Source organism: Perna viridis, chromosome 1 (genome assembly GCF_037379345.1).
Source record: "Perna viridis isolate PV_CMFRI_1.1 ecotype Kerala chromosome 1, ASM3737934v1, whole genome shotgun sequence".
Lineage (NCBI taxonomy): Eukaryota > Metazoa > Mollusca > Bivalvia > Mytilida > Mytilidae > Perna > Perna viridis.
This window is the reverse complement of record NC_142445.1, coordinates 68,587,454-68,601,963: the sequence shown is the minus strand read 5'-3', so window position 1 is coordinate 68,601,963 and position 14,510 is coordinate 68,587,454. Positions and strand designations below refer to the sequence as shown.

Below are 14,510 nucleotides of genomic sequence, written 5' to 3'. Positions count from 1 at the left end.
TTGTATGCTGGTACGACAACATATTTGGCATGTATAGTAGAAAATGTTTTTGCTACATTGGGGTCTTTAAAATCTGATGTAGCCTTGGCACTCATTGACCTACTTAAAACTTTCATTCGTTTCATAATTAAAGACCTCACGGCCTTTAACCACTCTGACAGAGAATCAATGTCTTCTTCTTCTCGTTTTATCCATTTTCTTGCTTAGTCCTTGACGGCATCCATAAGAACTTTAAAGTTATAATTCCAATTTATGAAGCATGGCTCACGGTACTTGGGACTTTAGAAAGGATATTACGCAGAGATTCGTTTTCGATTATGGTTAAATCTCCCGTAACGACGTGACCAGAAGGACCATATTTGAATGGAGAGTTTTTGCAAGAACAGTCAGGTGGTTTAGTCTTGAAGTCCTCAATCTCGAGGTTCTGCAATTTGAAAATTTTGATGCAATGGGTGAAGTATAGGAATATGAAATAATTGGTATGGATTTGTCTTTGAAATATGGGGGGATTTTGTTGGTAATGTTTTTGTGATGGAGGATGTTAGCCAAATTAATTGCATCTATACCTTTGTTAACAAACGGTAGTGGAAGAAATGATCGTTTTTCTTCATCTTGACTTTTCACACAAATTAGTTTAAAGAGTCTGTGGAAACCGATATCCAAAATGATGGCAACAAGTCTGTATAATGATGAAGTGGGGTCAGAAACAGGAGTGTCAAGACTTGTTTTGTAAAGGGAGCGTAGTAGAGTGAGAGGTATAGGATAAAGTTTGGTTCTAATGTGATGAAGTCCAAGAGGTTTTTGTATGAAAGGAAGGAGACCATCTATGGAGACATCATGTAACTTAGGTGACGTATAGTGGCGATGGCCATGACTCCTTTCCCGTCTTGGATTTTTGTCAAATAAATTCATCACATTTATGCTATTGTTATATTGGCTTGAAATGTTTCCTATACTTTTGATGTTGTCATTGCATCCGTAAGGTATTGCAGTACCTAGTCTGCGTATCCAGTACTCGTCTCTTTCCCTACGATAGTTTTTACTTAGAACGGGACTGTTCGTAGGATGGTAATTTTTTTCTAAAATACGAACTTTCATGGAGAGGACTGAATGATCTTGTTGAGTAAAGTGTTGATAAACTGTCGGGAATTTGGTGGTGTTAATTCCCGACCGATGACCGCACGTTCTTCTGTTTAATCGTTCTTGCGTTTCTCCGACATAAACTAAACCACAAAAGTTGCATTCTAATCCATATATTAAGTTTGCTGATTTGCAACTTAAGTCATCGTGACTTCTTGTATGGAAGGTTTTGCTTGTAAGGGAACTGGAGAAGTAAGGGTCGGTTATAAGAATGTTGCATGTTTTATGCAGAGCTTGCCGAAACTACGCAGACATTTTGTACCGCACTAGAACTCTAACAAATAGGCTTCTGGAACAGGGTTATGTTGCTACAAGATTGAAGTCATCACTACAGAAGTTTTATGGTCGTCATCATGAACTCGTGGATCGTTATGGTGTATCCATCTGCACCATGAAAACTGATTTATTCAACAGGTCATAGTTTTCCTTTCCTCGTTTGTCTACCCCAGACTTGACTTTTTATGAGCAACTCGGCGGGTGTTTCTAGAAAAGCAGAGGACGCTTACCCTACCGGTGCACCTGGTCCATGCTCCCAGTTTTTGGTGAGTCCGAGTTGCTCATTTGCTTTTGTTACTTTGTATGTATGATTTTAGTTACTTTATGTTCTTTGTTGTTATGTCTGTTTTCCATGAGAGAATGAATCGAAAAGGGTCATATTATTTTTACCCTTTTTCCAACTACTCCATGCATGCTTTCATCCTGTGGTAGTGTCTGAGTGCCTGATATTTTATAAAACATAGTAATTGGCTGTTAGTTTTGGAAAGGCGCTCCTGATTTGTACTAAAACTCATTAATATTTTTTCAGTATGTTACCATGGCTACTGGATTTTATAACAATAATCACTAAAAGTTTAAATTACTTATAAATGACTTGAACCTCCACACACCAAGGATTTCAAAAATAAGCACTTTTTATGACAAAACACTAGAAGTTTCTGTGCGGACTGCTTCGGCTTTATTTCAACAAAATGAGACCAAATATTCAGAAATGACCTAACTGTATAGGAGAGTTCGCCAATCTCATTAGTGATGTCATATTCACTAATTTGCATATCATTAAGTGTCAAATTGGTTGGCAAATAACCAACTAAATAAACAATTGACAGTTTCATGATTAGAATCCCAATTTTCAAAACTTTATTACTTTGTTGTTTTATATCCAATTTTGGTTCTGTAAAATGTTTCATTTAGATAAAATAATTCATATTTTGAATGTGAATTTATAACTCTTTTACTTGAAAAATAAATTTGTAGTGACATTTATGTGTAAACCTCTATTTTCGTATAAAATTTCAATTAAAATCATGTGCACATTATAGTCTTATTAGGGAATATTTATTTAAAAATTCCATGGATAAAAATTTATTAACAAATTTGGGAACCAAAATAATTTTTCAATTATCTTTAAAAATGAAAAAGTTATGGTGATTTAAAGTTGATGCCCCATACCACTCAATGGATTTTTTGCCAACCAAAACCAAATCACAGGTAAGTGATGACATCACGAAGAACTCTCCTATTGTACTACCGAAGAAGACCAATCGGGTTACAGAAGTATGCGATCGGATCGGACAACAAATTTGGTTTCCGCTAACTCTCCACTTCCGGTAGAAGAAAAACATGTTTTGAAACACCGTGAGCTTAAAACGTAAATGTTTTCCTTTGTGTTCAAATGTATTGACAATTGTCAATGTCGAAAAATTTCATGTAATGTTTGCCAAGTATACGTTTTTGACTTTGTCTTATTGAAGAAATTTTCATGCTTTCAAGTTTCGTTTCTTGTTCGCAGTGTATGCAAGTATATAGTACAAATGTACATGTATCAATTGAAATGGACTATTAGATCTACACCTTTAAGAAAGAAAAAGAAAGATGAACATATTATTAAATAAGGACGACTTCAAAACAATGTGACTACATCCTTGTTTTTACAAAGTCAATGATCATACAGTGTAGTCTGAATTTCCTATGTCTATGCATGACCCTGCAATCCTTCTTCTTTCTTAACCATTAGTGTGCCCAAGGCTCTATTGGGCCTATAGACATTTGAGTGACACGAGAGAGGCCCATATATATGTTTTTTCTAAATTATGATGTCATGGACACTGACAGTGTACTTCAGTTTAGACAATATGGCTGGCATTCACTTGCTGTCACTATGGTTCATGGTTTTTCCACCAGAGGAAGCTTAGCAGCATGAAATACCATCTAATGAACCTGTGCCCAGTTTCTAAAAAAATATCTAATTTCAAATCCCTGAAATAAAAATAATTTGGTAGGTCCAAATTTGAGTTGAGGAAGGATTTTAGGGAAATCTCAGTTTGATATTTTTTTATGAAACCAAGCACAGGTCTTGCAAGGATGCCTTCAAGAATTATTATGAGGCAGTTGTAACCTGTAAGAGGATAAAGTTATGTACATGTAAAGTCTCATTTTAAAAAAAAAATACAGTTTTATGTCAACTAGGATTTATTTTTCACCATAACTTAAGGTTCTACTATATAGATAGGTCACTGCAGATAACTTTATATATCTATTATTGCATGAGCAAAGACTTCCTAAATTCATGCGCGCATATAAACAAATGTACATATTACCTGTAAGATCACCTACAGAAAAGAAAAAGATTGCAGCGTTTGTTCTGAAAGAAACAGGTTAATGGCAGAAAGGGAATGAGAACTGTTTGCATAACATGTGGCAAGGGATTTCATAAGCAATGTAAACATAGCCATGTATGTGTGGAAGATAAAATAATATAATTGAGAAATCTAGCTTTTTTATTCCCTGGGTATATGCAAATACATGTTACAAATTAAGTCATAGTATAATCAAGACAAGAAGTATATAAAAAGTAACTCGAGGAGCCTTCATTAAAATCATTGATAAAACTTTTCTTTTCTCATTTTCTATTTATTTTGAGTAACCCAGTTACTTGGGAAATGTAAATGTTATTTCCTTTTTTGATTTTTCTTCTTGGTATCCTTGAAGGTCTGTTATTTATTCGCCAGTGGAACAAAACTCGTTTGAGCTGTCTTATTCTAATTTAGCACCCCCTACCCCTACAAAAACAAAAAAAAACCTCCAAATCCAAAAAAAAAATAATTGCACCTCAATTGCATCTGTATAGTGCAACCTAACCAAACCTTAAGAGGTGAGCTATAAACAGATAAACATTTCGTTTTTGTTAAAGATACGAAGCTAATGAAGATTCTAATCCGGGCCTTTCAGATTGGTTTATTATCTTGATTTGACTTTACAGTAGTACAGGGTGACGAACTTTGTTTGTTGCTGTAATTTATATATTTATTTTTTATTAGACAGAAATTATGAGCATCTTTAGTGGAGGTTCAGCCTTTAACAGTTCAACCAGCACTAATACCAATGCAATGAAAGATGTTGAGGTATAATATCTGTATCAGTTTCTGTAATAAAGAGTATTAAAAATAATACACACACATGCACTTCCTGTTTTTTTTTTTGTGATTAAAAGTATAACCTATTAGTCATAAGTCATAATACTGTAAAAAAAAAGTTAGGATGGTATCATATGAATGTGGTTACACACTCTTTAATGGTTATGATATACATTAGTGTACATGTAGCACCAGCATTGATAATAACTTTATTTTTTTCATTTTATAGTGTCCCTTATTGATTAAAACGTGCTATTTAAATTATAGTCCATGACCAGCCATAAAAAGACATATACATGTATAGATAAAGTGTTATGAAACCACCCTATGTATCTTGATTATAAATTTACATGTAAATATGATGTAGAAGCCTCCCACAACAATAGACTATTTTACATATTGAACTGTTTTGTAGGTACAAAGTCCACCAGATGACAGTGTGAGCTGTATTAAGTTCAGTCCAACTTCTACTGGTACATCAAGCTTCCTTGTTGCTGGGAGCTGGGATAATAATGTATGTTTTATTTGTTGTCAAGACAAGGCATGAAATATGATTATTTTTGCATACTATAAAAAGTTAGATAAATTACACCCCCCTATTTTGACCACTGAATTAATAAAAAAAACAGGAATTTGAACTGGAACCCACAACAGGAAAGATAGAAAACTTGTGCCAAACAGTGATTTATAATGACATGTATTTAACCAACTGTATATAATCAGCTGTGTAGATCATTAAGCTTTGTAAATTTTATTTTTGTATTTAAAAAAAGTAATCTAATGTTGAAGGAGATATTCCTTCAGTCTCAAGGGGATTTCTCCAATCAATATAGTTTAATCTAAAATTTAACTGGAGAGTGGAGAATTTATGTAATCCTCAGAAGCATGGGAGGAGAGTCTGTTTCTCCCAAGAAATCTGTAGAAAACTTTGAAATGTAAAATGGTGGGAAAATTCTCACCGAAATTTAATTACTGCCTGGTGGTTAAAAAGTCACTTGCATTTTTAATCACCGGCTGAGAATGAGAGAAATGTATAAAAACAAAACATTTAGATAATTTATATTCTGGTTGAAAGAAGCAAACATTTACAGATCAAAATTCAATTTATTAATATGGTGAAATTCATAAACAAAGTCTTGTTCATAGGTAAACTAAGGTAGCAGATTCCTTTGGAGTGATAGCAGTATAATGTTTCACTTCAAAATTCAGTCTTGCAATGGAATATGATTTCCTATGTTCCTGAGTTATAATGGTCTACAGTTCTGGCTTTAAACACATGTTTTCTCTGTGTCTCTTGACTATGAAAATTTTAATATACAAACAAGGTTTAATTATATAATTAGAAACAACAATTTTGTGAAATGCTTAATGTTAAAAAAATGTTTTGAAAAAAAAGTCGTAATAATCGCTGCATGTTACTTGTAGGTGAGATGCTGGGAAGTGACCCATCAAGGCCAGACTATCCCTAAAGCTCAACAAACACATACAGGCCCTGTACTTGACTGTGACTGGAGTGATGTAAGTTTTTTTCTGCTTTTTCTCATGCAAAATTGAGAGATACATGTTTTCCTGTCTTTTCATGCTTTTTAATTTATATGTTAGTTTACTTAAGTTATCTGATATTTTGACACTATGGCTCTCATTATAAGCATACTAACAACAGAGGGTTATCAATACTTATTGCAGTTATTATAATAATACAAGTTTTTTCATTTTAATGTCAATAATATTTTTCTAGTTAAGATAGCTTTTATTACTGTGCTTTATTGTCAGTATACTTCTGATTTTGATGTCTTACACTTTCTGTTGAATCTTTCAATTGAGTTTTGCATACAAATCAATCTTTTTTTTCATGTCCAGTCCTTTAAAGTGAAGAATTTAATAAATTTCATAAAGCACCAAACTGACAAAAGCACATGCTACTTTGTATCAGTTATCACATAACTGGTTAGATTGACACTAATTAACGTGCTTCTAAATTGATGCAGGGTAGGAAACTCACTCAAATTCTAGCCATTCCTGTATACAATTTTTCAATATATTTACTATATGGCGTATAGATTTTTGCTAAAATTAGCCAGCCCTGCCAAAAAATAGCCAGTCCTGGGCTGGCAGGCAGGCTACTATTTCTAACTCTGATTTATGTATTTATAGGATGGCACAAAAGTGTTTACAGCTTCAGTAGATAAGACTGTTAAGATGTGGGATCTAAATAGTAACCAGGCAGTTCAGGTGGCACAGGTAAGGCTTAATGCTTAAATAATTAAAAAAAAAGACCCATGTTATTTCTATTGAAAAAAAACTTTGGGAAGGATTGAATTTCTATTTTTCATTTAAATTTTGTTTGCTTTTAAATAGTTTTTATCATCCAACTAAAGACCTTTGTGTATAATATGTCTACCTGGACAAGAAATAAGGAGTGAGACCTATTTATGGAATCAACTTCTGATTTTGAGGCATTGAGATTATTTATATTTCTAAAATAAATAAATGGGGCAGGGTAAGTAAAATGGAGCCCTAAGAAGTTTCAGATTCAGGTGCCCTGTAATTTTCTTAACTATACAAAATGATGAAGTGACATTTTACAAGATGTTACAAGTAATGTATTATTAATATGTATTCCTAAGAATGTTTTTAATGTAGTGTCAGATGAAAAAGGAAGATCATACCTTATATTTCTTGTCTATAAAATATTCTTTATGGAATTTTTACTTTTTAAGAAACGAATAAAAGACTGATGTATAGTATTTTTTTAAGAACTCATATAAAGAACACTTCTTTGACAATCTTTCTTATTTCAAAAAGAAAATTGGTTGTTACTAATTCTTTTCTTGTAATATACAAAAGACTTAACATTCCCATTAGATTTCTATGGAAAATTTTCTTGTCAATAATCTCCCCCTTTAAAGAGGATTTTTATAATGTTTGTAATTTTACCATAAATAGTTTTTTCCAGAAATTTGTTGTAACAACTTAAAGATAATTGTTTTATTTCAATCATTATTTGTTTATATATACTTTTATATGATTTTGTAAAATGACAGAAAAGAATGCAACGGGAATGATCTAACTAAAAATATACAGAAAAACCAGTTATCCAATTACACATAAACAGTTTACAGGAAATTTACAGACTGTTACAACAGTTGTCTTGACAATAGGGATGGTTTATAACTGTAGATACTAGGACAGTGTTAAGACTCAAAATATAAATGTCTTTTATTTCAGCATGATGCACCAATTAAGACTGTGCACTGGATAAAGGCACCAAATTACTCTTGTATAATGACTGGTAGTTGGGATAAATTGCTCAAGGTAATCTTTTGAATAACATGTTAATGTTGTGTTTTATTTGTTAGTAATATTGTGGTTACTGGTGTATCAGTATTTATAATGAAGTATTATTACAGACATGTTCAAAACTTGTATAAGAACAATTTTTCTAAGTGTATACTAGTAAGTCCCAAGTCAGGAATTCCTTGCCTCTGTATGTCTTGTTTCATTTTCACCTTTAGTTTATTTCTGTGTTACTTGAGTATATATTGGGCAACTCTTTAGCTGTACCTGTGTATAATAATGTTTTGGGGCCAGCTACAGCCTGCCCTGTGGTGTGAGGGTTTCCTCATCGTTCATTGAAGATTAATGGATGGCCTTTGGCTGACATTTTCATCCCAGTGGGGTTGTTGTCTGACATATTCACCATACCTATTCTTGTTATATAGTAAACATATGACATGAATAAGCATGCAATCTGATATTACAGTAAAATACATACCTTTTATCATGGCTTTACATACTTGCATTACCCAATGAACATCATATGTAAGTGATGGCACTGGTTAAGTAAGAACATTCTTTATAATTATTTCTTTAAAAGTCTAAAAATAAGGTTTTTATTTTGACAGTTTTGGGATACTAGATCACCAACACCTATGGATACGATACAACTTCCAGAAAGATGTTATTGTGCTGATGTTGTAAGTATACACGAACTGTATATAGATATTGCAAAATAAATAAAATGTTAAATCTTCCATATTACAGGAAAAAATTGATTTCATTACATTTTTCTTAGCAAGAGTTTTGGATCACATGCCTCAACAGTTTTTTTTTGTTTTTTGGTTATTCTAGCGTGATACCCAAAATGTTTTATTCTTGTAGCATTACCCAGCATGTTCTATCCTCGGAGCACTACCTAGCATGTTTTATTCTTTTAGCACTACCCAACATGTTTTATTCTTGTAGCACTACCCAGCATGTTCTATTCTTGGAGCACTACCTAGCATGTTTTATTCTTTTAGCACTACCCAACATGTTTTATTCTTGGAGCATTACCCAACATGTTTTATTCTTGTAGCACCACCCAACTTGTTTTATTCTTGGAGTACTATCCAGCATGTTTTGTTACTGTAGCACTGCCCAACATGTTTTATTCTTGGAGTACTACCCAGCATGTTTTGTTACTGTAGCACTGCCCGATATGTTATGACTTCCTTGATATGTTATGATTTTGTTGCTTTACCTGATATGATTTTGTAGCGTTACCCTATGGCAGTGGTAGGTACAGCTGGAAGGGATCTGATTATTTACCAACTGGAGAATAGACCACAGGAATTCAGCAGAATAGAATCACCATTAAAGTTTCAGGTTGGTTGCTGAAGTTTTTCAATGTGTTATTAAGTAGATGGTCATTTTTTTCTTATTATGATCATTTGCCTAAAGGTTGTGTTTTTAAATGAAGATCATTAACACAATTAGCAAATAAAACTAAAAGCGTAACCATCAAGTTGTTGAGTCTGTTTGTGTGTATACACTTGTACTTTATTCTTAGGATGATTTTAGTCCCAGTACACAGGAAAAATTGCAACATATGTTCAACATTTGTTTTAAACATATATTTTGGCACGAAATGGAAGTATTCAATTTTGGGCATATTAAATCATGTAAAAAATATATGCTTCCAAAATTCATACAAAATTCATACTTTTTTCATATTATGAGTCCTATGAAAAATTAATAATTACCATATGATTTTTATTACTTTTATTTTTGTAATGAATTAAGCTGTTGGTCCTAAATATATAAAACAAGCACTATCTTAAAAATAAAGATATCTGACTTTAAAATATTTTTACCTATCTTGCATGAGACACAACATCAAATTCTGATGCAGCTTTTGGAATACCACTAAGTTATCAGTATTTGGACATTTGGGAAACAGAAGTACCATCAGGTGACTTGTGTTTCCATAAGAAGAGCACCTTTAAGGCCAGGGGGTAAAAAGCAAATTATAACTACTGCATCAGAAAAATATATGACAAGTAAATATTTTTCAGGTGTTTTCCAAAACAAAAACAAAAAACATATGTTGCAAAATTTCTTGTGTTTCAGTGTTCTCCCCAGGCCCTTAAAGCGCTGCGCTTTACAGCGCTATCGAGATTGACTATGCTATCTTGCTACCAGCCCTGTGCTATTAAGTTTAATTTGAGGAATAAAAATCAATTACGTCAAGAAACGTGTGCCCTGAGGTCATTTACGGCATCCTACAAGGTAATGATAGCAGTAAACACACTATGGTCAGTTGTGTGGCTATTTATAAATGCAAAGTTGAATAATTGCACAATCACAAGATGTTTTCAACATTAAGAAGCTGATTTACCTTATAAAAGAACATATTAAATTCCCAAACAATATTTATTCCATCAGATACTTCCAAAACACTTTGAAAAGAAAAGGAAATGGCCGTCTTGTGTTTACATTGCCATGTTGTTGTGTATCAAGAGCACATTTTTTTGGCGAGAAAATTAGTAAAATAGATCGTAAAATCAACCAAGTCTAAAAATAGTACAACAGGTGTGGGGAAACAATTTTTTTGTAAGTCATGATATGGGGTTTTAATACACTGATTCATTTTTACATAATACATTAAATACAAAGTAGTTCATTTTGACACAAGACATTATTAATGTCGTGTCAGGCAAGCTGAATACAGCGCTATCTGAAAATCCTGGGGAGAACACTGTTTATTTTCAAAATTTGATCATAGTGTTGTGACAAATGGTTTGTCAATGTTAATGAATGGAAAGAGAATATGGTTGTGATAGGAAACAAAAGATTTACCCTGCATAATATTTTAGGTCATTTTAAACAAATCTATATTTTGAAATTAATGTTTAAATAGAAGACTAACAATAAAATTACATATTATTTTTTTACATTGTATTTAGCACCGTTGTGTCAGTATATTTCTTGATAAGAAGATCAACTCGCCAACAGGATTTGCTTTGGGCAGTATAGAAGGCAGAGTGGCCATTCATTATGTTAACCCTACAAATCCTAAAGACAATTTCACATTCAAATGTCACAGATCTAATGGTGTGCAGAATGGAATGCAGGACATTTATGCTGTAAGTAGTTTGAATAAGATTTCATGCCATAATTTACTAAGAACATTTTGAAAGGAATATGTCTGTGACTCCAATTGATGTTCATGAAACATTGTAATGCAAGCTGTAACAGTCAGTGTCTCCCATAGATATTCAGGTTACATTGTAGCTGTAACTGTCTGTTCCTCCCATATATATGTATATGTTCAGGTAACATTGTAAGCTGTACCTGCCTATTCTATTATTATACAGGTTACACATTGTGACCATAATAAGGTCTAATCTAGACATCAGTGATAAGGAGAAGTTTAAGTAAAATCTGTTGGAAAAATTACAATATTGATATTTTTGTTTCTGTATTCTATTACAAAAACTTCTCCCTCTCAACTCTAGATTAGGCCCTGCATAAGTTCTGACACAACGTAACTATTCAAGTTTCTGTTGTAGGTTAATGATATATCATTTCACCCTGTCCATGGTACATTAGCAACTGTTGGTTCAGATTGTAAATTCAGTTTCTGGGATAAAGATGCAAGAACAAAGCTGAAGACATCTGAACAGTTTGACCAGCCAATTACAGCATGTAACTTTAATTCCCAGGGCACAGTATTTGCTTATTCTACCAGCTATGACTGGTCAAAGGTGTGTATCCACACATATTTCATTTGTATTTTTTCCAAAGTTTTTTTTTTCCTTCAATTATAAATACCAGTTTGAATTAAAACACAAATGATTTAGAAATACACTCTCTAATACTCTGTCACACTCTAATCATGGTGTAGTACTCTGTCACATTGTACTACAATGCCACACTCTTAATACTCTGTCACATTCTAATACACTCGTGGTGTAGTACTCTGTCATATTGTACTACACTGCCACACTCATATGCTGTCACACTGTACTACACTGCCACACTCATACTCTTTCACACTCAAATATATTGTAATGGTGTAATACACTGTCAAACTAATACACTGTCATGGTGTAATACTCAGTCACACTTTAATACACTGTCATGGTGTAATACTCTGTCACACTGTACTACATTGCCACACTCTTAACACACTGTCATGGTGTAACATACTGTCACATTCTTATACACTGTAATACTCTGTCACACTGAAATGCACCATCACACTAATACTCTTTCACACTCTAATAGTGGTAAATAGTGATCAAGATTTGAGAGAGAAAAAAACACTAATTGTTTACTGATTTTTTTCATGGAAATAGTGGTAAATAGTGATCAAGATTTGAGAGAGAAAAAAACACTAATTGTTTACTGATTTTTTTCATGGAAAGCGAGGAATGAAATTTGGTCATTTACATTATATTAAATAGCATTCCATGTTGAAAAATGATATTTTCTTTGAAAACTTATTAATTTTTTTGCAATGATGGAGTTTACTGTAACTAAGATGGTTACTTTGGTTACAGGGACATGAAGGATTTGATCCGCAGAAGAAACCTCATATTTTCTTGAGATCATGCTTTGACGAACTTAAACCAAGTATGAAGAAACCCTAAGTACAGTCTTTAGGATAAGACATTACAACAAACCAGCCCAAGAACCATCCTGTATATAGTGTATCTTTGTTTCATATTGTTGGCTTTTATGGTAGTCCTCGTTATTTTTTTACAAAGATGATGATACTACTTTGTATCATGCTATAATTAAATGATTGAGGTACTATGTGTAATAAAGTGAACTCCTTAAGATCTAATGTAAACATTGTATGTATGGTTGTCAATGCCTAGCATGAACATTGACAGTTCAGAACTATTGAAAAAAAGTGTTCAGTTGTAGATATGATGCTATCTGTTGTTTTTAAATATTTGTTCTTTTCAGTTGAACTAGAAATAGACAGTTGTCATAAATAGACAAAGTCAAATTTGTGTTTTACTTTGTACTAAATCAGATGCAATAAATGGAACTTTGACCTTTAGTTTTCAACTGAGTCTCCCTTTATAGCCTTGAAATGATTATTATATGCTCCATGGGTGTTTAGTGTCAATACAAAATTTTAAGTAAAAGTTTTGTAACTATTACAATCTGGGTCAAATTTTGACTGATACTAACTTCATTGATCATGTTGGCAACCAAAATGATATGGTGTGGTATTGTTAAAATGTAGAATATTTACCTGATCCATCTTCAAGTTGAAGTTTTTAAAATAATCTAAAAATGTATAATTTATTAAATTGCCAACAAAAGAAAAACTCTAAAGTAGGAATTAAAGTGAATTTGTGGCAAAAGACTAGTGGAGTATAAAAGGTATTTAACCCATGTCATTTTATATCAGACATTGTAATACTAATGGACGTAGCTATTTCATATCTTTTAAAGTTACTTTTGCACTAAGAACAACATAGAAAATGTCTAAATCTGATGCACAGTCTTTTGGAATATATTTTAAACAATTTGCAAAACTAGGAATAATTTTGTTGATAATAATGCAGATCAAATTATTTCAATGTAAATAGAAGCATGTGTCAATTTTATAGTAGGCCATGACCCATATACAGAAATATTGTAAATTACTATTTTAGAAGATCACCAATTAATAGCTGTGTCTACCAAATGTATTCCCAACTCCTTTTTAATGATTTAGCCTAAATACCTAAATACAGATGTTAAAACAGCTTTTTAGAGTGAAATGAAACTTACTATGTGGACAGATCTGATGGAAATCTGATTGTTATCTAGAAATGACACAATAATAACAATACTACAAATACTCAAAAATAAACCATATCATTGTTTTTCTGAGAAATGGATATAATTCTTTTGGTTCGAATTATTAATTTCTTGAAAAAGAAACCAAATGGCTTTCAAAATACTTCCAGAAAGATTTTTTACAAAGTATACTAAATCCACACCACAAATCTGATATGGTGGACCTGTAACCTAACAAATAATCTTAATTAAGAAAATAAATTGTGTTTAGAGCATAAATACCTAACGAACATTATTCTATAAATTTCTTCTTACAAGGAATATTTACGTTCCATCTTTACCATGAAAACATGTCTGTTTAAATCGTTATTTATTCTAAAGCAAGATTGCACTATCAATTCACCAGACCTTGGTATTTTGAAGTGGACTACGGATTGCTGAATTCCAACTCCTACCCCACGTATAAAGAAGAAATGGTAGAGATATTATGACGCCACATTAAAAACTTCGACCCGAAGACAGACTGAATACTAAACTTTTTGACAGGAATTGTTCTAAAAATACAGGTAAAACGATAGAGACAACATTGGAAATATCAGAACAAACAGTTGTAATATTTTACTGGGGAGGAGACAGTGGAATAAAACACTGATATTTGAACATTTAAATCAGACAGCATAGAAAGACTTGAGAGTTTGAGAATACCCTAAGATGATAGCTCTGCACAGTAGAAAGCCGTAAAAAAGCATCTACCAAGACCTTATAAATTTAGTTCAGTTGACTAGCTATTTTTGGCTTGGAATAGAGGAAGACCAGAAATTGCAGTGTTTGCACACTAGACAACAGAGTTTTGTATTTTGCACAGGACAAGACGTAGAGTTTATAGGTGAA

At 32.5% G+C, this 14,510-nt stretch overlaps 1 protein-coding gene across 2 annotated transcripts; it reads left to right on the top strand.

Moving 5' to 3' along the window:
• Window positions 1-2,675: 2,675 nt before the first annotated feature.
• Window positions 2,676-12,888, top strand: LOC148630124 (mRNA export factor-like). Of its 2 annotated transcripts, none has more exons than XM_088561220.1 (11): window positions 2,676-2,788; window positions 4,458-4,541; window positions 4,969-5,067; window positions 5,979-6,071; window positions 6,708-6,794; window positions 7,782-7,868; window positions 8,459-8,530; window positions 9,093-9,200; window positions 10,781-10,960; window positions 11,387-11,581; window positions 12,380-12,888. In XM_088561220.1, exons 2-11 carry the CDS (start codon window positions 4,467-4,469, stop codon window positions 12,467-12,469), a joined length of 1,086 nt encoding a protein of 361 aa, XP_088417346.1. In that variant the 5' UTR covers window positions 2,676-2,788; window positions 4,458-4,466; the 3' UTR covers window positions 12,470-12,888. The 2 variants fall into 2 exon arrangements, with proteins under 2 accessions (XP_088417346.1, XP_088417353.1); XM_088561227.1 differs by having other exon boundaries at window positions 2,689-2,788; window positions 4,462-4,541.
• Window positions 12,889-14,510: the final 1,622 nt, after the last annotated feature.

What these genes read in the sequence shown, in the direction of transcription:
- LOC148630124 (XM_088561220.1), top strand. Translation starts at nt 4,467, where the DNA reads ATGAGCATCTTTAGTGGAGGTTCAGCCTTTAACAGTTCAACCAGCACT. An exon ending in GATGTTATTGTGCTGATGTT is followed by an intron (nt 8,531 to 9,092) that starts GTAAGTATACAC and finishes ATGATTTTGTAG; the next exon opens with CGTTACCCTATGGCAGTGGT. An exon ending in GAATGCAGGACATTTATGCT is followed by an intron (nt 10,961 to 11,386) that starts GTAAGTAGTTTG and finishes TTTCTGTTGTAG; the next exon opens with GTTAATGATATATCATTTCA.